This window comes from Gopherus evgoodei, chromosome 8, assembly GCF_007399415.2.
Source record: "Gopherus evgoodei ecotype Sinaloan lineage chromosome 8, rGopEvg1_v1.p, whole genome shotgun sequence".
Taxonomy (NCBI): Eukaryota; Metazoa; Chordata; order Testudines; family Testudinidae; genus Gopherus; species Gopherus evgoodei.
In genome coordinates this window covers 95,068,859-95,092,427 of record NC_044329.1, presented here as the reverse complement: position 1 = coordinate 95,092,427, position 23,569 = coordinate 95,068,859, and the positions used below count along the sequence as shown (strand labels likewise).

The window sequence follows — 23,569 nt, the reverse complement described above, 5'->3', positions numbered from 1 at the left end:
TTATCAGTAATGGTTTTGTTTTCTTCCAGGTCACTGACAAAAATATTAAATAACATAGGACCAAGAACAGATCACTAGAAGAAACACACCTACTCGATGATCATTCCCCATTTACAGTTACATTGAGACCTGTCAGTTAGCCAGTTTTTCATTCATTTTATATGTGCCATGTTGATGTATCATCCTAGCTGCTTAATCAAAATTTTATGTGGGACCAAGTCAAATGCCCTACAGAAGTTGAGTACTTTACATCAATGCTGTTATCTTTGCCAACTAAACTTGTAATCTCATAAAAAAATATCAAGTTAGTTTGAAAAAATCTATTTTCCTCACATTTGAAATTTTGGTTTGGGCAATGAGTCTTGTTAAAGGCTGCCACTGTAGTCCAAATTCTGATTTCTGTTGTACCAGTGTAAATCAAGGGTACCACCTTTGACTTTGGTAGAGTTGCTCCATATTTGCAACCGTATGAATGATATAAGAATCTGCTCCTCCATCCCTGACATATAATGAACCTTTGCAAGAATAATAGGCAATAGTAATTATTGCCTGATCTATTGATTGTGTATGAATTATATTAATTATTTAAGAATTCCCAATTAACACTGAAGTTTGGTAGGTTCTAGTTCTGAGATCTGGCCCAGTGTTGCTAGAATTTACTGTTAAGTTGAGAACCCCGATGTGCATGGTTGCAATGCACTCACTTAAGAAAACCCTGCTGTATTTATAATAATTTTATTAACAGTCAGCAAAGTTACAAACACTCCAACCCAGCAAGGTAGAAATAATACAGAATATACATTTGAGCATCCATAGACTCATACATCATCCCTTGCTAAATAACTTGAAGTTTAGTTATCAACTTCCTTGTCATCATCAGTGGGCATCATCCTGGCATCTCCCAAGAGCTGCATCTCTCAAGGCACACAGGCCAGGATACACTTTTATAATGTGTTATACTACAGCCACTATGTCTAATGCATATTCAGGAAGCCTTTCATCCCCTTTTTGTTATTTGTATTTCTTCACCTTACTAATATTGGGGTATCTTCTCCCACAGTTTACAGCCATTTACCTCAAGTTTATTAGCATATACATCAGTCAGTTACCAGGCTATTCCTGTGGTCAGACATCTGCTGTTGTTCCTAACTTTAAAACATCTCAGGCTGGTATAAACTAGCGTCCGGTGGTTGTCTGTCAGGAGTTTAGTCATTACAACATTCTGTCTGGCGATTTTTTATGATCTAGAGTTACTCCAGGTTATCTGCTTATGCTAAAGTTTTTGCCATGATTGCTTTAGATAAGCTATTATCTTACAGGCTGTGAGGCTTGTAGGCTCATTGTATTACTGCCTTAACTTATGCCATAGGCTACATAGTCATGCCAAAATCAAGCCTCAGAGTTGGATAACAGGAGTAAAGGTATATAAATATCAGTGTTTCCTTTGATTTGCATCTCAAACATAGTAAGCATAAATTGCTCTGCTCTCTTGATAGTATATATGTATTCCTTTAAAAATAATATTTGGCTTAATCCACATTTAATATTTTGGGTATTTGTAAAATACATGTTTTCTATTACCAGGTCATGGTAAGAGTTAACATTGATATGAACCAGCTCTCCACCTAGTTGTAGATAGAAACCAGCTTTTAGATTTGATAATGTGCAGCTGCAAAAGTATGCCAACAGACTTTATCAAAACAAGATTTTTAAAGAACAATTTCTTTGAAGCAACTTTTAACTTTAACAATAATTTTCCAGTGGAAGGACAGATTAATAGACTGCTTAATGTGCAGATAGTCTTATCAGTAGCAAATGATTTCAGAATAATGTTAGACTTTACCCTTGTCATGCAAATTGAACTAAGCAGTACTTTTCTCACCATGTACTATGTGACAAATTTGACAGACACTACAGTACTTACTTACTGAGACATCCTTGACATGGCGAATACTCAGGAATATACTGTGCATCAGAGCACAAGATAAATAATCATCTGTAAAATGTGCTAAAACTTTATAATAAACTTCATAGTGGCAAAATAATGGAATTGCTTCCGGTGCACAAGGTCTTAACTGTTCACTACTTTATACTTTCATTGACAAAATGAAATTAAAACAAAAATAAAATAAAATCCTCCTCTAGGGGAGTAAATCGTTGGGATGATGTTCTGAGGTGGGAGAAATCAGTAAGTGGCATTTGTTATGTCCAGTAAAATATGATTCATTTCTTTCTGGTGTCATTTTAATTCATTCAAGTACTTTGTTTTTTCTTGCCTAAAGGGATATTATATTGTGAAGAGGGGCTATAAAAATGGCATTGTATTCCATAATCGCTGTGAAAATACTATTGTGGATTGCTATGTCTTCTCTTTTTGCTCAGTTATAGCTAATTAAGATCATAATATATGTCAGTGTTGAAAAATTAAGTTGGGTTCCTTCCCCTTCATTTTACCCCAACCAGCACTAAAGATTTTACAATTGGAACTTATTTGGACAAGTCAGAAACAGAATCTAACTTGCTTTCTAATAGCAATACTGATTCTTTTGTGCTACCAGGAGTAAAAGAAGCAGGACGTGTTTATTTTTGTCTGATATAAACAAGTGTTATGCTAAATACTATAAATTCAGAGAGCAGAAAAATGCCACTTTTTACATGGTTACTTTTCTAATCCTTACCACACTTTCAGAATTAAAGACTACATGTCTTCTCAGGGATCATTGAAATATGAAACTTGGATTTAAATGTAGTTGCTTTATACTGGTCCATGCAGTCTAAGTAGTGCAACATAGTGCTTTTAAAGAAAACAAATATGTTGTTCTTGCCCTAATCAATTACCAGTAGTGAATGGATAGACAGGTCTTAATTTTCACTGACACATGTTTTTACAGGTGTTTGTTGCTTTAAGAGTGAGTTTCTTATCTAGAGAGCAGTCTTTTTCACAAGTCATTCTACCTTGATTTAATCGTGCTCATGAGATCCTCAGAGTAGACTGCTTACTCCCAAATGAATAGCCTCTATTTATATGTGTCTATCAGCAGCAGAATTTATGAAAGATACACAAGTTATGTGAACTTTAAATGTTTTCACAGTTGTTAAACTAGTCCAACTATTTCAACAACGATCACTGCTTAGAACAGTTTTGGACTCACCAGCTGCCCAGTTGAAGTTTGAAAACCCTGGGTGTAAACCAAGCAAATCCCAGACTGCTTGTCAACTGCAAAAAACACATTCTTGTCTGGACATTTCCTACTAAGGAAAACATTTAGAAGATATTTTCTGTTTGAATTATTCAAACTATCCTCTTCCATGCCTGCTGTCCACCCATTGCCATAGTTTTGCAATGAGTACAGAAAAAAAAAAAAAGTAAGCCTTATTGGCAAAAAACACAGTATGGTACTGGCAGACTCAGAGAGAGAAAATTTCTGCAAAACTATGAAGGAGGCAAGAAGATCCTACCACAGAGGCAGCAAGGTCATGGCTTGTGGAACTTTTCTGGCTCATAAATTGCTTCATAATTCCAGGCTGCCATACTCAACCACAGAACCTGATACCTCTTGCTGCAAGGAATCATCATCATCTTACTTCACAGAGAAGGTTGCCTTCATCAGAGAGGACCTAATATGCCACCAACAGCAATAATCTGAGGGCAGGATCAAGAACACAGTGCCTTCTCTCCAGTAATCCAGTGCTCTCACACAAGAAGTAGATAGCCCTTATTGTTATTGATTCTTCCCTATCACCTGTGATTCTCAGCCGCCTATTCTCCCTGGGCATTGAATGTAGCTCATACCTGGACTCTCTATTAATGAAGATTATTTTTTGTATGACAGCAGTACTTAGCAGTCCCAACCAAGACCTATGTTGGTAGGCACTGTACCTGCCTCAAAGAGATATGGAAGGGGAAACAGAGTCACAGAGTGGTGAAGTGAGATGACCAAGGTTATACAGCAAGTCATCTGGTGAACTGGAGATAGAATCCATGTCTCCTGACTCCCAGTCTAGTGGCCTAGCCACTTGATCAAGCTGCCTCATGGCCTGCACATGTTTTGATGAGGAGGATTTAACACCCATGCTACAACATGCAGTGGTCTGACCAATTCTAAAGAAGCCATTGCTCACCATTGGCTATCTTGTAAACGACCACAGAGAAGCTACTAAAATAAAAAAAAAAGTCTCCAGTGCATCTTCTTAGCTTCCATCATGCAAGGTTCTTCTCGGTCAGATCTCAGGTCAAGATATGATACAGAGACAGCATTTGTTGTTCTGGTAGATGGCCTCCTCCTCTCCATAGACAAGGGAAATGCATCTAAACTAATCCTGCTGGATTTCTTCTGTGTTTATCAAGGGCTACAGCAAATCACTCCCAAAGCCAGTAATTGTCTCATTCACAACTGCCAGGAACTTTACCATTTAACTGATCATCTATTCCATGTATTTTATATAAGCAATAATGCATGATAGTTACGATGCTGTCGTATTTCAGGTGCATTGGGCCAAGTTTTACTCTTGGATACGTTTGTGGCTCATTCTAAAGGTAGTAGGAACTGCATGCACGTATTGCAGAGCAAAAACAAGGCTGTCTTCAATATCCATAAAGTACATGCACAAAACTGTAACTGTATATGATATAGTGTTACAGAACGTATCTAGATATGCTACTGATTCAGCTCATGACTTTTGCCCAGTAGGAGATGGTCTCATATTGCTCATAATAATTTTCAATCTATGAAATTGCTCTCAAAGTGTGGAGAGAATCAGCACAAGGTGTGTGTATAATTTAAATCTTGTGGGATCCCCCCAAAGCCATTCTGAAATATTAATCAATGTATTTGCTACCATGTATTTTTACAAGTTAGTTGCTAACCACTGTATAGTGGTGCTGTTTAAAATTATGGCATTGGGGGTTTTATAAAAATGTCAATGTGCGAATTACAGAGGAAAGTATGGAAATGTGTTCTACTCAGTTGATATAGGAAGCTCTGTTCTTAAACTTGTAATAAGGTGCTCTAGTAGTCATTTGAAGTCCATTTACAACGGACTTCTTAAGTAGAGTTCCTCAGATGACAATCTTCATGTTGAAGGTTTAATTGTTCTAAACATCCTTGTTGGCCTCTCTGCTGCAGATGTCATGTTCCATATTATGGGACTTCCGCTGTGATTGAAGAGAATGTCATTGAAATACAATGTTAATTGGCAGGCTAATAAAGTACAGTGTGTATGGCCAGCTCTAAATAGCTAGTGGACAATAACAAAACTCAGACTATAATTTCCAGCCTATTTAACAGTTCTTTAATAGCATTACAGAAGAGAGGTTGTAAGCATGGAAACAGATCTGTAGGCTGGATTCTCTAGACCATCAACTGGTGCAAAGTAAACTTAAAGCCACTAGAGATTTGGACTTGAGAATTCCCCTTGTGTAGGGGGAAATCTCTGCTGCCCAAAGCTGACTATACCACCTCCTGTACACTGCCTCTTTCTCCCATCCCATCCCTAGCATAAGACAGAAGTAGAGGCAGGCTGGCAGCATACCAAGGGCAGGGAAGGAGCATAATGCAGCCAAGCTTCATTGTGCCGAATCACCTGATGGTGTAAGCTCTTGTAAGTAGGCTTTATTATCTGATTAAGCCAGGCAGCCAAGAATTACGAGTCTGTAGCCAGCTTCCCGCAGCCATCTCTTTCCACTCCATCCAATCACAGTTCAGACGTAGTGGAGAATTGAGGCTTGTGTGTACATTTTTTTTTTTGTAATGTTCCAGTGAACTAAATGAAACCTAAGGACAAAAATTCCCATCTTCCATAGCAAAAGAGATGTTGGAAAGCATCGCCAACCCCCAACCTTCTATGGGATAGTTTCCATCTTACATGTGGGTTAAATATATTAGTTTTTAAAATTAAGGAGTCTTGTACTCCTGAAGCTTTCAAAAATTGGTTGGAAGGGTCCACATGAGGAAGAATGGGTTTACTACAGTACTTAGCTGGATAAGTGGACTGGAGGAAGAAGGGCCAAGAAAAGGACACTAAGAATTATGTGCCTAGCCCTCTTTCCCCAATTAGATCATGTTCTTTGGCTCATATTAACTTCATCTTCTCATTTTTTCACTTTGTGGGATGGAGGGAAAGAAAGGATGTGGGGTGAGTTCTGTATGCCCTGTTGTGCTTTTTCTATCCCAACAACTAAGGACTATTTTCCTTATCTGCCTCATACATGACAGAGATTCAGACTTGGCCCAAATTTTGAAACCGGTAAACCTAAAACTGGGCTCCTAAATCCATATTTAGATGCCAGCCTGGTTTCCAAAGTTGCTAGCTCCCTCAGTGCCAACTGGAAGTGTGAGAGAGACAGTGTTTGTGCTGTGAAAGACCATCTGCCATCACATATATGTCCCATATACATTGCCTAAAAGGCATGTCTAATATACTAAGGAAAAAAATGGTTAGAATACTGCACCCTAGCATGGCTATAAACATGGTCATCTACAATTGGAAACTGAATTAATCTGAGGCCCTCTAACTGCATGGCAGAGCACATCATTAAAAGGACTCAAGACCTTCATAGATCTGTGTGCTAAAATGCCTGATTTAATCAGGTTTCCCCACAAGTAGGCAGCTCCTGTAATACACTGTGCATTTCAGAATACCTTCAGACATGCTTGGAGATGCATCTTGGATTGTGCTTGGATATCTTAAAAGGAATCTTTGAAAATTGAGCTGAATACTACTGTTAAATAAAAAACAGAGGTTAAAAATAGCTAATATTTGCAGTAAGCTTTTCCTTACGGTAGTAACTGTTACTTTTTTTCAGTAATTCTGGCTTATAGAAGTTACCAGTAAATGCAATTTTTCAGTTGAATAATAGTTTAAGCAAGTTAACATATATATTATGTTTAATTGTGCTGATGCATGCATTTCACTTCTAATATAAGTGTCAGATTTGTGTCATCTGTTTAGCATGTTTAAGTTTAAAATATTGACTCACCAACACACAGGACAAATTTTAAAGTTAGCTGTAAGACCAAATCAATTAGTCTTCCCCTCCCCCCCCAGAAAAAATAAAACAGAGCAGGAAGGACAATAAAATTAATCAGAATTGTGAGATGAGGTGTAAAAGTTACAAACAGATGGACTCACTCAGGTCAGTCTAATTTCTAGGGTCAGGTAGTGACATCACAGAATTCTTCATCTAGAATGAAGCTGGGGCTATTTCAAAGTCTTATTTGAAGTCTCACCAGGGGCCAACAACTGAGTGGACCATTCACCTCTAGAGATGGTCCCTTCAGGTACGATTTCCACAGATAACCTAAGGCTGATTGTTTGCTATCAAGGTAGGACAAGAACTTTAGGATGGCAATATCAAAAAGTGGGATAGTTGGCCACTGTTTCATAGGAAAGGAGGAAAGAAAAGCATTGGGTAGAAAAGCAGGACAATCCTATGAAATTAAGACACTGTCATTCCACTGAGGCTTACAAGTGTATTTACAATGTATTTATTTTGAAAAGGGCACTTGCCTTAGATTAAATGTGCTTTCCTTTTGATATAGATCTGTTATACCTTAACCCCTACAAATTCCAAAGTTTTACTAAGGCTTATAGAAATATCTGTGTATTATATTTCAAGTTATTAGAGTTGTAAACCAAAAATCATTAGTGTTGATAATGGCAAAAACCATTATAATGTTCTAACTCCTCAGTCTTGTCAGTTGTCAGCAGTGAGTACAGTATTTCTGAGAGAGACCGAAATCAGTAATAGAGCTGGTGGAAATTTTTTTTGAATTTCATGCATTTTAATGCAAATAGAGACAGATTTTCACACAAAAAAAATTTACATCAAATGGGCCCCTTATTCTGACCAGCTCTTTCACTAAAGCCTTTGAAATATCCTTGTGTCCGTTATTCTGTCAGACCATAAGATCTTCAAGGGCCTTAACCTCATTTATATTAAGGCCCCTTAAAATGGGTGTTAAATGTATGTACACCCACTCTAAACCCCCTTTACAGTGCCAGAGTAGAATAAAGAGCCTTAGTATAAAAATGGAAATTAAGGCCCTTTCATGTCTAGATTCACTGTATGATAAGGTGGTCTAAACTATAACTGAATTTTTTCATGTTTCCTAACATTCCTGTTGTGTTTAAGGGTTTGATGTATATGTTGCATGGAGACATTTTTATGTAAATTCCAAGAGACATATGGGCTCTGTGAGAGAAGCATGGACTCTGCAAATAAGTTTGCTTCTGTGTTCAGTCTTGTCTAATTAAACTCCTTTTTGTTTGCATACAAATAGAAAGATGGGCCTTATCTGACCACTCTTCGTAGTTAATATTATCCTTTACCATGGGGTGAAAGCAGTCATGACTATATTAATATCTATTACAAAAACAGAATTATAAAAAGTATCGCCTACATCAAGGGTCAGCAACCTTTCAGAAGTGCTGTGCCGGCTCTTCATTTATTCACTCTGATCTAAGGTTTCGCATGCCAGTAATAATTATAACGTTTTTAGATTATCTTTTTCTATAAGTCTATAATATATAACTAAACTATTGTTGTATGTAAAGTAAATAAGGTTTTTAAAATGTTTAAGAAGCTTCATTTAAAATTAAATTAAAATGCAGAGCCCCCGGACGGGTGGCCAGGACCTGGGCAGTGTGAGTGCCGCTGAAAATCAGCTCGCATGCCACCTTCGGCACCCATGCCATAGGTTGCCTACCCCTGGCCTACGTAGTTAAAATGTCAAATCCTGCAGTGCTAAGTATAAAGGAGTTTTGTTTGAGTAAAGATTAAATAAAATCTAAGTATGTACTTTGGGATTTGGTCCAGTGTTTGTAGTGATATATAGAGATATATCCTTCTGGGAAAACTCTGAGAGGTAAAAGGTATCCTGTTCTACACCTGCTATGCCAAAAAATGTGCAAGTCTCACACTATGTTAAGTGCATGTATAATAATTCTGACATATGGCAATAGTATACATGTGTATATCCCTCTAGGGAATATCAGCTTCCTGGTCAAACAGGCCCTTTAAACAGCTTTTGTGCATGTAAAAACAATTAAATGTTTAACTAAGGAGATCCTCAGATACATTGGACTGATATTATTTGTCTTAAGAAAGCTACACCAAGCCATGAAAGATCTGAATCTGGGTGGCCGTTGAAGACACAGCAGTTTGACTGTAAAGTTGTTACAGTTTGTCACTGTTAATAAAACATGTTTAAAAATGTATCATGTGTCAGCTTTTAAGGATTTTGGAAGAATTCATTGTTAGAAACAACCTCCGAGGGGTAAAGCTTAACTAGTTAGACAGGGGAAGTTCCTTTCTCTCAAATTTCCATTTTAATTGGTGTTTAGTTTAAATTTCCTAGCCCAATGGCTGAGTGGAAGCATTCTGTACTGTCACATAAGAGACTCTGGCTAGAACTTACCCTCAGTCCATTAGGTATTGGGAGTGCTATGGAATCAAGGAGCCCATCTCAAAATGGATGGAAAGTGAGTCTGGTATCATTCAGTTAAGACTCATTGCAGCCGGTTGATGGAAGTTCCATCAAATATTCCTATCTACAAGTCAATGTCCAATGAGTGTTGGATAAGTAACATATGTGTGGGATCATCGGAACTGTGAGAGAGAGCCCAGCATAAAGGTTTGATTGAAGACACAATGGTTAGCACATATAATTTAATCCTATTTGATTAATCCTCAGAATCTTTGTATATTAGTTTTTCTTCTACATCCAGAATCTACCCTCCAACATAACCCTAAAATATCTTTGTCAAATAAAACATGATCACTAGGAGTTTCCTGCCATTTTCATAACTGCAAGCACATGATTTGCTGTTCATATTGAATCATGATGTAAGAAATCTGCCAGGAAAGATCCAAATACTATTACTAGTGCTGTTTCATAACCAGTTACAGCTGCTGCTCCACTGAGAAAGAACACAGTTGCCTACCATGTTCTGTGCCTCTCCTGCTTGCAAGAATGTGCTATCAGTTTCTAGAAAGAGTTTTAGTAGGGAAGAAATTATTGTAAAGCATTTAAGAGGAGTGAATCTCAAATGCTAGAATTCCAGCTGAAAAAATGTCAATATTTAAATCAAATGCGTGAACACTAAATGTTTTTACCTGAGCGTTTTCTAGGCAGCTGACCATTTTCTAGCATTTTCTCAGGTTACTGAGATTTTCTAGGCAGCTTTTTCTTTGCAGAAATGAATTATGTAGATAGAGGTACTGTAAAACTTTCTAACAACGACAAAGAAAAACATACAGTAATTGCTAGTATATCCTTGCCAAGAGATTAATTGCGTAAGAAATACATTTTATTCAGCTTCCAGCACTGCCTTGCTTTCACTAGTAGAAAACACATCAGCTCTCACCAGTGATGTTTATGTCTTTGCACAAACCTGCCTTCTCTCAGCAGAAAAATGCTCTAAGGAGAAATGACTACAGGTTGGGGGGGAGGGAATGAAGTGTTAGGTAGAACTGAGTAATACTCAGAGCAGTATGCTGGTGAAACTGTAAGAAATGTGAGTGACTGTGTCACTGTGTTTGCACAGGGCCAAGTACAATGAAGGCCCCAATCCTGATCTGTACCACTGTCCATTAAATAGCAATCAGAACTCAAATTTATTTTTAGAGGCTTTATCTGCCCATGCATCTGAGGCAACGTTTTTAAGGTACCTATCAGTGTAATGTGCAACAGTCAGCAGCGAAGTAGAATAATAAAGAAGCCACCTGTCATGGTAATATGTAAAATTCACTGAAGTTAGGAACCTGAGTATTCATTGGTACCATAGGACGCCCCGCCCCCGTACATTAATGATGACAAAACAACAACATTATTCATTCCTGTTATTGGTATCCCTCTGTTGTAGTTTTGTTTCCTGGACATTAAACCATAACTGCCTTAGGATTTTAAATGGGTGTCTAAACTGGAACAGAATATATTACCCCAGATATCACTTTCCCTGAAATTGCAGTGACATCCAAGCCTGGACAATTCTTTTCCCTTTCCAAACTGAAATGCAACCCTTGCATTTCTGAAATATTGTTATGAAATAGGGCCAATATGTTCCCATTTTCTAAATTAGGCACAAGTAACTGTTTTGTGCTCCTTTGGAAAGTATGAGAGAATATTATTCATCTGTTTGCTTTAATGGATTCCTGCCAAGTAAAAATGTATAAATTTTATTTTATATAAAGTTGGAACAAGAATACAGATAAATTGTATGATGTAGTTAATAATGTAAAAATAAATTATGCAGGTTTAATCTCTATATATGGGTAAACTGTGCCATACATAATAATAAAAATACCCCATCTGATTGCCCACACAAATAATTATACAGTTAAATGGAGCAGATTTCTCTTTTCCATTCTGTCATTTCTTACTATTTATTATGAACTCAGTTCCTCTAAAGCAAAATATCCCCAGTCTTAGGTCACATGTATTCTGAAGTGTGTAACTTTTGGGAAATAAAATTAAGGACTAATTCTTAGTTACTGTCTATTCCCACTTCTCCAAGGGAAAGGTGAAGAATGCTTCAATTGAGACAACCCAGAGTTCAAGACCTTTGAGGGCTCAGATCCTGTGGCCCTCATACAGCCAAACCTCTCAACAGTTTTATTGTTAGTTTTGACTGCACTGGGAGGTTTGCCGATGTGAGGGGACTACAGAATCTGAGCCCTTAAAGCTCTTGAACTTTCTGTTGTCCCTCTTGAAATATTCTGCACTTTTCCCTGGGAAATTAGTGAATTAGAACATTCAGTCATCTGTGCTACTTTCCCATCAAGGCTCAGCTGCTTGGTATAAGTAACTCATATTAATGCCTGGGTCTGCTTAGTTTAGTGGTGCAGCAAGACAAAAATAATTCTTTAATTGTTTTTCTCTGTCGATAAACAGTGCCTCCAATTAGCAGATTTACAAGTGAAAAAAAGCAAATAGACTGTATTTAAGGTTAAAATCGTTCCATCTATCCACTTGGCATATCTCAGGGATAAATTCTGTTTCTTGGTTTTGCCCTCAAAACAGTTAAAAATAAAGCATTTTACTTTGCACATGTATTGTAGCTGTCTGTGTGTTTTTTGCACTGTCATTGTTGAATTTCACTGGTCATCATGTTGCCCATTCACCTACCTTTGTTACATAGTTCTGAGGTAGATCTCAGTTTCCTCTAATATAACCTATATAATTTAGTGCTATCTGCTCATTTGGCTATCTCAGTATTGGCAGCCCAGCTGTCTAATCTAACTAACCAATTATGTATCCAAGCATTTACACCTTATTCATCACACTAGTATCGGAGCATCTTAAAAAATGCTCAACACAATAATAGGCCTAGATTCCTCCTTACTTCTTCCAAGATCTTTGGGGTATTTTCTTCCATGTCTTCTCCTTCTCCTCTTCCACTTTTTATCTTCAGGTACTGTCAGTAGCTTAAGTACATAAGTTTCCTACCTTCATTAGTGATATGACAAAAATAACTGACCCTCTTATGCTGGTTTCTATGTTTTTTCTCTTAATGCATTGGAAATCAGTTGTCCACACACCCCAAAATAAATAAATAAATAAATCCTGAACCCTCTAACTCCAGTTTCTCTGTTGGTTTAGTAAATACATCTAAAGTTAACTCACATTAACATCTTGCTCTTAAAGCAACAGCTATTGTTAAAGCAAATCCCTAGACCTAGTTCCTTGCATTAAATTTGATGAAATGTTCTTGTTGCTGAAATTAATGACCATATGAAAAACAATGCTTTATTTTAGGAGGTGTTTTAATTGGAGTTTGGCTATTTCTGGTAATGTAGAAAAGGACTGGAATAGAAAAGGAAGTATTTAAAAAAACTAGCTTTAAAATACAAATCTGGATCTGCAGTGACATTCATATTTCTAAAACGGGGTTGGCAGCCTTGTTGGATAAAGTTAAAAGATAACTAATCTAAATTCACACAACATCACTGAATAGAAAACAATAAATGAGGTGCTTAATATTGAGAACAGTTTGTCACTGAACCCTAATAAAAGTTGGCTATTTCAGCCCATTTCTAGTTATTTTCTGCTATCAGCACAGTAACGGGGTTTGTCTGATGATACTAATAAAGGAGCAGTTGTTTCATGTCACAAGGTACACTAAAGGCCATTTAAAAAATTCCCAGTGGCATCACACTGCAACAAAAAGCCAGTGAGGTAGTTTTGATTCAACAGAGCCATAGTGCAGTATGCTGAGCTGACAAAGAGCTTTCCAGTTATTTGTAGTATTGGACTAACTTCTGTCCCAGTGCCCCAATACAAACTCATTGATTTCAGTAAGAGGAGAATTTGGCCCTATATCTTTTTCCATTCACTCCCCCTTTGATTTTTATTTATTTTTTCTTTTTTTTTGTTACATTTTAAACCATGTCACATCTTCATCTCAAATAAGAAATGACCCTTATGAAAAGCCCTTATTTATGGACTGCCTGTCTATGAGTGCCTGCTGCACTCAGTCCTTCTACTTCTTTTGGATGTTACTTACGCAGGGTTCACCTGGAAAAGGGCCAGAAAGTTATGAGGACTGAATGGAACTGGAGTCATTGGCAGCTGCATAACCTTTTTAAGAAACAGCACCATGAATTCACATCACAAAGCACCTTTGCATTTTGACATCACGGTGATGTAGCTGAGCTATACTGGTGTTTAAACCCAGTGATGGATGGCTTTCTAGTCTGAAACCATTTTGCCTCTTTGAATGTGCCTTTTTATTCTTCATAAGACCCTTGTGTAAGGAGCCATAGCTTCTAAGTGCCATTGGGCTTTGTTATCCTTCCTGTTTACATTTTTAATTTGTCAAACCCAGATGGAGTGAAACAGGATATCCCAAATAGGAGAAATTAGAGTAGGACAAAACTATAAAACATGTTAACACTGGGAAAGCATCACAAGCGTCCCTTTGTGAGAAGCAGAGAGAGGAACCGAGAGCATGAAATATTCTGGATTGGTCATTTTCTGGTTTGGGGGCTTTATTTTGTGTGTGTTGTGTTATTACATGGAAAGGCCTCAACTGGAGCATTGTATCCAGTTCTGGGCACCATATAACAAGAAAGATATGGACTAATAAGAGAGAGTCACAAGGAGGATGGTGAATATTTGTTCTCCTTAATTTCTGACAATAGGACAAGAAGCAATGGGCTTAAATTGCAGCCAGGGAGGTTTAGGTTGGACATTAGGAAAAACTTAAGCACTGGAACAAATTGCTGAGGAGGGTTGTGGAATCTCTGTCGTTGAAGGTTTTTAAGATCAGGTTAGGCAAACATCTGTCAGGAATGGTCTAGTTATTACCTAGTCCTGCCTTGGGTGCAGGGGACTGGACTAGATGACCTACTGAGGTCCCTTCCAGTCCTACACTTCTGTGATTATATGATTACAGCAAAGGCGGCTAGTGCCTAAGCTTGATATAAAAGTTGCCAGTGGAGAGAATTCTTTTTTTTTTTTTGATCCAAAAATCAAAAGAAAGCTAATGGGAAAAGAATCCCAAGAAAGAGTAGTAATTTCTTTGCCAATGGTTCTCAGCCTTTTACATGCTGTGACCTTTCCCCAGGCCCATCTACCTGGAATCTAGTCAGGGCTACCCTCGTATCTACCAAGATGGGGAGGGGGAAGATGGTTGTGACCCCTCTGACATGTTTTCACAACTGTAAGCTTGCAAACCCATGCTTTGTATGATGATCTTGGGTGGCAGTAGAGTAGGCAATGAAACATGTTGCATCGGCAATGTAAGGACAAATTTCTCCTCTCTACTCAGCATTAGAGATCTCTACTGCATGTTCTGCATTTGCTTTGCATACTGGACTTCTGTCACCATCAGTAGGAATTCCATAAATATAACGAGTGCAGAATATTCAAACGAAACCCATACTACAATTGAGAAATCTACAGTGCAGCTCCAAGTAGTGACTTTTACTCTTGGTCTTTTAAAATGCATGTGCATTTTTATTTAAATTGGAAAAGTGCAGGTCATTTTTCAGAGATACCAAATGAGACATAAGGAATAATATGCAAGCAGCTATCTTTTGCAAGCTTTGTTCAATCAAATGTTACTGACACCTGAGTATAGTGTAAATTCAGTATGGGGTGCTGCTCTTATATGTAGCTAAAAGTAATGACACATGGGAAACTCCAGCAGAATCCAAATGCAATGGGAAAGTTCCAAGATAAACATCCATGCTTTTGCAAAAATATTAAAGAACCAAATGGAAAGTCATTTTTTTAAAAATCACCTTACAGCAATGCAGGATCATGTGTCAGTAGTTAAAGTTCAAGCCTTTTCTTTTACTCTCCTGCTCTAAACAGATATGTGAACAACATATAAGTTGCCATTGATATACGGAGCACTGGAAGTAAGAGATGCAAAATCAACTATTTTAATGTATGTGTATGTGCAGCACCTAACACAATCAGACTCTGATCCTGACTGGGTCATCTGAGTGCTACTGAAATATTAATAGTTTAAACTAATAGAAAAGAAATAGAGGTGAAAAGTACTTACTGTAAACCGACTTCTGTAACTTCTAAATGCCAAATAAGCTTAAAAGCACTAATTCAGCGATGCACTTGAGCACATGCTTAGGTCCCATTGACTTTGACTTCAGTGGGACTTAAGCATGTGTACAAAGTTAAGGTGTGCTCAAGTGCTTTGCTGAATCAGGTCTTAAGGGCCTGATCCATCTCCCATTGAAGCCAGGATCCATTCTGTTTCTTTTCATGGAAATTGGAGATGAGGCCTCAGAAACATATTGTCATTTAAATAGTGAAGCAGTGATTAGATTACCAAAAAGGGGTTGAAATATGTAGAACCTGGAGTATGTAAAATGAATTGGTGATCTCAGTTCTGTTTCTAGTGAACAGATATCTGTGTCTTAAAGCCAACCATCACAACTTCTCTGTCCTTCTCGGTCAGGGGTGGGACTAGGGTTGGGAAATGTGCATTCAACAGCCGGTGTGGTCTTTGTTCCATGGCTAAATAAATAGCTTCAGTTCCCAGAAACGTTGACACTGGACCTTTCCCCAAAGATGAGCTCCCTTCAGTCACAATTGAATAAGCAATAACTTTCCATGCTCCATAATGTAACATGTAATTTTTGTTTAAGTGAAAGAAGTTGGCTGGAACATAGGGTATGTCTACACTACGGGAGTATTCTAATTTTACATAAACCGGTTTTGTAAAACAGATTGTATAAAGTCGAGTGCACGTGGCCACACTAAGCACATTAATTCGGCGGCATGCGTCCATGTACCGAGGCTAGCATCGATTTCCGGAGCGTTGCACTGTGGGTAGCTATCCCATAGTTCCCGCAGTCTCCCCCGCCCATTGGAATTCTGGGTTGAGATCCCAATGCAAAAATAGTGTCGCGGGTGATTCTGGGTAAATGTTGTCACTCAATCCTTCCTCCTTAAAAGCAACGGCAGACAATCATTTTGCGCCCTTTTTCCTTGGATTGCCCTGGCAGATGCCATAGCATGGCAACCATGGAGCCCGTTTTGCCTTGTCACTGTCACCGTATGTGTACTGAATGCTGCTGACAGACGCGGTACTGCAGTGCTACACAGCAGCATTCATTTGCCTTTGCAAGGTAGCAGAGACGGTTACCATCCCTATTGCACCGTCTGCCATTGTACATTGGCGATGAGATGACGGTTATCAGTCGTTTTGTACTGTCTGCTGCTGTCATGGGTGCTCCTGGCTGGCCTCGCTGAGGTCGGCTGGGGGCACATGGACAAAAATAGGAATGACTCCCTGGGTCATTCCCTTCTTTAAGTTTTGTCTAAAAATAGAGTCAGTCCTGCCTAGAATATGGGGCAAGTGTACTAGAGAACCAGAGAGCACAGCCGCTCCGTGTCAGAGCCCCAGAGATCCTGCAGAAATGATGAGCTGCATGCCATTCTAGGGGGTGCCCCTGGAACAACCCCACCCATTGCTTCCCTCTTCCCCTAACCCTCCTGGGCTACGGTGGCAGTGTCCCCCATTTGTGTGATGAAGTAATAAAGAATGCAGGAATAAGAAACACTGACTTTTTAATGAGATAAAATGAGGGGGGAGGAAGCCTCTAGCTGCTATGATAGTCCAGGTAGAACATTAAAGGGTGGAGGGGGGAGAGGAGCGCAGCCTCCCGCTGCTATGATAGTCTAGGCAGTACAGAATCTTTTCTTTAGACATGAAAGCGGGGGGCTGATGGAGCTCAGCCTTCAGTTGCTATGATGAGGATGGTTATCAGCCGTTTTGTACCATCTGCTGGGAATTACCGGGATTCATTCCCATTTTTACCCAGGCGCCCCCGGCCGACCTCACCGAGGCCAGCCAGGAGCACTCGGGCTGATGATGAAGACGGATATCAGTCATATTGCACCATCTGCCACCAAGAAAGGGATGCTGGTGTTCAGCGCTGCAGCACCCTGTCTACCAGCAGCATGCAGTAGACGTAGAGTGACATTGAAAAAAGGCGAGAAATGATTTTTTCCCCTTTTCTTTTGGGTGAGGGAAGGGTGTAAATTGATGACATATAACCTGAAATACCCGGGAAAATGTTTTTGACCCTTCAGGCATTGGGAACTCAGCCAAGAATGCAAATGCTTTTCGGAGACTGCAGATATTGTGGGATAGCTGGAGTCCTCAGTACCCCCTCAGTACCCCTCAGTACCTCCCTCCATGAGCGTCCATTTGATTCTTTGGCTTTCCATTACGCTTGTCACACAGCACTGTGCTGTGGACTCTGTATCATAGCCTGGAGACTTTTTCAAAGGCTTTGGCATTTCGTCTTCTGTAACGGAGCTCTGATAGAACAGATTTGTCTCCCCATACAGCAATCAGATCCAGTATCTCCTGTACAGTCCATGCTGGAGCTCTTTTTGGATTTGGGACTGCATCGCCACCCGTGCTGATCAGAGCTCCATGCTGGGCAAACAGGAAATGAAATTCAAAAGTTCGCGGGGCTTTTCCTGTCTACCTGGCCAGTGCATCTGAGTTCAGATTACTTTCCAGAGTGGTCACAATGGTGCCCTGTGGGATACCGCCCGGAGACCAATACTATCAATTTGCGGCCACACTAACCCTAATCCGACATGGCAATACCGATTTCAGCGCTACTCCCCTCATCGATGAGGAGTACAGAAATTGGTTTAAAGAGCCCTTTATATCGATATAAAGGGCTTCGTTGTGTGGACGGGTGCAGGGTTAAATCGGTTTAACGCTGCTAAATTCGGTTTAAACACGTAGTGTAGACCAGGCCATACAGATCCATAAAGCATAATAAAGTATTACCAGAATCTAATCAAGAGTCCAGTTTTGAACTGTTAATGGTAGTCGATACAATAGATACGCATGTAATAGTCTATTACCTCATAGGGCTTCTCTTGCACTATCTCAGTTCACCCCCACCCCTTTTAGGCTGGGAGCTCTCAAAATGAAGTCCAGGTGGTTTTATAATCCTCTCTTTTTTTTCTCAGGGATGTGTCTGTCAGACTTCAGTACTCCTGTTTCTTTCAATTGCTGATTTACTCCACTGCCCTGTTACTGACGCTCATTTCCAAAATACTGCAAAAGATTGCGTGCACCATTTGACCTGCTAATCCTGTTTTGTCTAAATGAATTTTCCTCTGGTCGCCAACATCCAGAGGGACGGCCTTTTGGATCCAGTCAGTTCCCTTTATCTGTAACCTTTATATACCTAAGATTAACTCTTTCTTAGAATCCTGTACCTTGGGGCATTGCAAACAGATAGAAATGTGTGTCCATACTCGCTACTCATTCACATTCCTTTCAGCATTCAGCCACTTACAATGGGTTAAATTTTCTTTAGTACAAGAGTGAATTTGAGAATGAGGTGGAGCAGCCTTGTTAATAAAACTTTTCTTTGGCTCTGAATTGAAGTAGTTTATACATCCATCAGATTTCTTTCTGGTTGTATGTCTCATTCCAATGCTTGATCACCTTCTAAAGGACTTGCTAACTTATCTAGTCCCTAGATAAACTCCAGTATAAATTAGAAATATGTGTGATTTGAGGGAGAATTCACCGGGAAAATCACCTCTAGAGTCCAAAATAGATGTTTGTTTCTAAATTATATTCTTTCTTTAGTTCTTCAAAAGTTAGCAGAGGGTCCGATGTGCAGAAAGAATAGTAAATATGGCAGGCGACCAGCTTGGCTTAACAGTGAAATCATTGCTGATCTTAAACACAAACAAGAAGTTTACAAGAAGTGGAAGACTGGACAAATGACCAGGGAGGAGTATAAAAATATTGCTCAGGCATGCAGGAGTGAAATCAGAAAGGCCAAATCACACTTGGAGTTGCAGCTAGCAGGGGATGTTAAGAGTAACAAGAAGGGTTTCTTCAGGTATGTTAGGAGCAAGAAGAAGGTCAAGGAAAGTGTGGGCCCCTTACTGAATGGGGGAGGCAATCTAGTGACAGAGGATGTGGAAAAGCTAGTGTACTCAATGGTTTTTTTCCTCTGTCTTCACGAATAAGGTCAGCTCCCAGATTACTGCACTTGGCAGCACAGTGTGGGGAGGAGGTGACCAGCCTTCTGTGGAAAAAGAAGTGTTTCAGGACTATTTAGAAAAGCTGGATGAGCACAAGTCTATGGGGCCGGATGCGCTGCATTCAAGGGTGCCAAAGGAGTTGGCGGATGTGATTGCAGAGCCATTGGCCATTATCTTTGAAACCTCATGGCGATCGGGGAAGGACCCAGATGACTGGAAAAAGGCTAATATAGTGCCCATCTTTAGAAAAGGGAAGGAGAATCCAGGGAACTACAGGCCAGTCAGCCTCACCTCAGTTCTTGGAAAAATCATGGAGCAGGTCCTCAAGGAATCAATTTTGAAGCACTTAGAGGAGAGGAAAGTGATCAGAAACAGTCAGCATGGATTCACCAAGAGCAAGTCATGCCTGACTAACCTAAGGTCTGAGGTCCCTTCCAACCCTGAATATATTCTATGATTCTATGATTTTCAAAAGTACATAAGTGACCTAAGACTCTGAAGGCTAGATTTTTAAAGATATATAAGTGCTGAAAGATGCAGACATCTAGTGAGATTTTCAAAAGTGTTTAGCTCCCACAGAAAACAAAGGGAGTTAAGTGCCTAGGTGCTTTTGAAAATCCCACTAGGCGCCTCTCTGCACCTTCAGGTGTCTGGATTTATTAATATAATGATAAGAGGTGAAACACCAGCTGAACCTTTCTCACCATGCTTCTATATTTTTTACTGTGAGACAGAGCATGAGAGTTGTGATTTTATTTTTAACAGAAAAAGAAGAACAAGGCACGAAAAATGTCATTAATTGTAGCTTATATAACTCTTGCGTGCCAGGCATGCTTAAGCAACACAACTGTTCAATCCCTTTGTAGCCATCGCTCCATGAAGCTGAATCTGCAGCCCCAGTAATTTTAAATAAGGGAGGCCTGAAAGATGCCTGAGGCCGCCTCCATTTTAATCCCATTAACTCCCCCCGGTCACTGGGCAAGACATTGGACAATCTAAGTAATAAGTTGTGCATGCAAGTGGAAGGCATCAAGGAGTCAAGCTGTAATTTGTATTTCCAAGCACTTGCATCCAGTGTCTGTGGGAGAGAGGAGAAAAGTATCGTTGTTAAATGGCAGGCTGATTTCTTCCTATCTATGTCATAACCTGATGATTAATAGAATGTTTATAAAAACCTGTACCTAGAGGAGGATGGATTTTGCATGGTCTATATATATATATATATAGGGCTATATCAATGCCCTCTTTCCCCATTTATAATCCATGGATAACTTGGATTGTACCGCCTCCCTGCCCCAGGATTCAAATGCCAGCATGAACAATAAGGGAAGTAGCCAGGTGTCTTGCTCATATATTAGTTAGGCATGATCTGTGTGTTGAGGTCTTTGTATAAATGCTCTGTCCATCTTTGCAAGTCTTCCTCCAATATCAGATTTTCTCAAAATGTGAAATCAAAAGGGCCACACAATGCAGCTAAGTGATTTTTGCACACCAAGTGACCCACACAATCCTCTCCCTGATTCCTTCTGAAAAGGAATTGCATTACATGCCACAATTAGCTGTTGATTCTCTGTTCAAACTAAACAGTGTCTAGTTTCTTTGTCTGAGGGTTGGTAACTTCCTTTCCTAGTCTTGTTTGAAGAATATTGGCAAATATTTTCACATCTGTATTTATGTATTAAATGCCTAAATACAAAGTAATTAATGAAGCAAATGTGTCTGTGGGGCTCCCATTCTAGCTCTTGCCCTGTTTTATGAACAATGTTTTAGCATTTGCTAAATGTGGAAGGAGCTCCTCCCCATTTATACGTATTAGCTGTGAGTGCTGAGCGGTTTGTGATGTTTTACACACCCTTCTGTTTCCTTCTCTGTCCAACGTTGCTTTTACTACTGCATTTAGGTTCAAATGATTAAAGTAGATTTGGAAAATGCTTTCCCAACATCACAATTTCAGTAGTAGAAAGAGCGTCCCTGTTATTTAAAATAAATGTAAATCCGTTTTTTTCAACCATTCCCAGTTTGCTCTTCCGATTGTGACTGGATAGCATTCCAGAATACAGTCTTGCCCTAATGAAAAATTCATACACTTAAGACCACCATTAGCCTGGGTTTTGACTGACAGGTAACATTGTGTTACCTGCATTCACAAAGAATGAAGAATAAATGTGTATGTTCCGTGTATTTCACTCTGTGATGCTTTTTCAGGATATTGAAAACCACCAACAGAATCTTTTACCATTATATTCAACCAGGATATGACGTCTGTGCAATGCCCGCTGCACCACCTAAATACCATTTAATCCTTTAACACAGTCTTAAGTGGTGTGGTAGGCCATATGCAGGCTCTCTGCCCTGCCAGACAAACATAGTAGAACCCTCAAAAATACCTAGAATAATGTAAATGTGAACTCCCTCTAGTGACTTTTTGCTACTGATTCCATTTAAAATATGTTGTGTTTTCGCCTTGTGTGTGTGATTGTTTTTAGTGACGAGTATGAAGAGGATGGTTTTTGCCAGCCATACAGAGGGATTGCTTGTGCAAGATTTATTGGGAATCGAACAATTTATATGGAGTCTCTACATATGCAGGGTGAAATAGAAAATCAGATTACAGGTAGGTAAAGCATGTTGCCTCTAGCTCTCAGAAATACACACCTTTTTCCAAAGAACTGCTACAGTGTCTTGCCACTAACATTATCTTTTCCTTATATCCTCTTTTGTTACCTTCCCACTTGCTGCGAGTTTTCACACACACACACACACACACACACACACACACGAACAAGAGGTAGGAATGGGTCACATCTGGTCTATCTTGTGCTATGATCCCCAAGGCCAAACTGGGTCATTACTTGGTTGAGAGACTGTTAAGGAAAACCCCAGGTACTGAAGAAGGTTGTATAAGTAATTCAACAGGTGGCATTCTTGCCTCTGACTTAGTAAGGAACCGATGCCCCAGCAGTGTGTGAGGGAAGTGCCCTGTGTGCGACGAGACATAAAGCAAAGGTCTTGATCTCTTGTAAAGACTTCATGGTACTTTCCCACAATTTTCGGTTTGTTGCCCATGGCCAGATTCCAGCCAAGCTAATGACTTTCCAGTGGTCTAAAATACTCCTATGGTTTTAATTGGATAGTGTACTTAACTTCTTACCATAAAGTGTAATGCAGTGTTGCCATGTGCTGTTAAAACATTGTAACACAGCAGTGATGGAAATGTTCCTTAAATATACAGCAGTTCATACACTCCATCAGTTTGTTTATAAAGTGATTTGGGATCCTTTGGGATGAAGGATGCAATATGTAAATGTATAATATTTTTGTTGTTATGCATTCTGTAGAACCTGCTGTTCTTACCTAATAGGTAAAAGTAATCCAAGAATTAAAATAAATGAATAATAAATAAATAAAATTTAATTTGTAGTTTTGAGACAGCTTAAAATCAATGCAATGTAGACACCAAATGTAATTTCTTTTTCACTGAAATGAACATTATACCAACTATTAAAATAATTGTTATCCTGTATTTCTAGAATGTGCATTCGTCCCCGCTGGAATTTAGTGTTCTGAAATAATAGTTATTACTGTAATTCCTGAGAAAATGAGTTTGTTCTTCTTACTTTAGTAATTTGCCATTGTCAAATGTGTATGGATGGATTATGGATTATGCTGTTGAGCCTAAAACTCCTGTCATGTTAAGTAAAAATCCTTTTGTGTATCTTACAGCTGCCTTCACTATGATTGGCACATCCAGTCACTTATCTGATAAATGCTCCCAGTTTGCCATTCCTTCTTTGTGCCACTACGCTTTCCCATACTGCGATGAGACCTCACCAGCCCCGAAGCCCCGAGATCTGTGCCGTGATGAATGTGAAATTCTGGAAAATGTCCTTTGTCAGACAGAGTATATTTTTGCAAGATCCAATCCTATGATTCTGATGAGATTAAAGCTGCCAAACTGTGAAGATCTTCCTCAGCCAGATAGCCCGGAAGCTGTAAATTGTATCCGGATTGGAATCCCCATGGCAGATCCTATAAATAAAAGTAAGTGAAAGTTGCTGACTTAG

At 39.2% G+C, this 23,569-nt stretch overlaps 1 protein-coding gene across 1 annotated transcript in view; it reads left to right on the top strand.

Annotated features, from left to right (window-relative positions):
* Positions 1-23,569, top strand: part of ROR1 (receptor tyrosine kinase like orphan receptor 1) — a 138,520-nt gene that overhangs the window by 94,530 nt on the left and 20,421 nt on the right. Inside the window, exons 5-6 of the mRNA XM_030573696.1 lie at positions 21,992-22,119; positions 23,229-23,546. Coding sequence (XP_030429556.1) covers positions 21,992-22,119; positions 23,229-23,546 — 446 coding nt within the window. The remainder of the gene's footprint in view (positions 1-21,991; positions 22,120-23,228; positions 23,547-23,569) is intronic.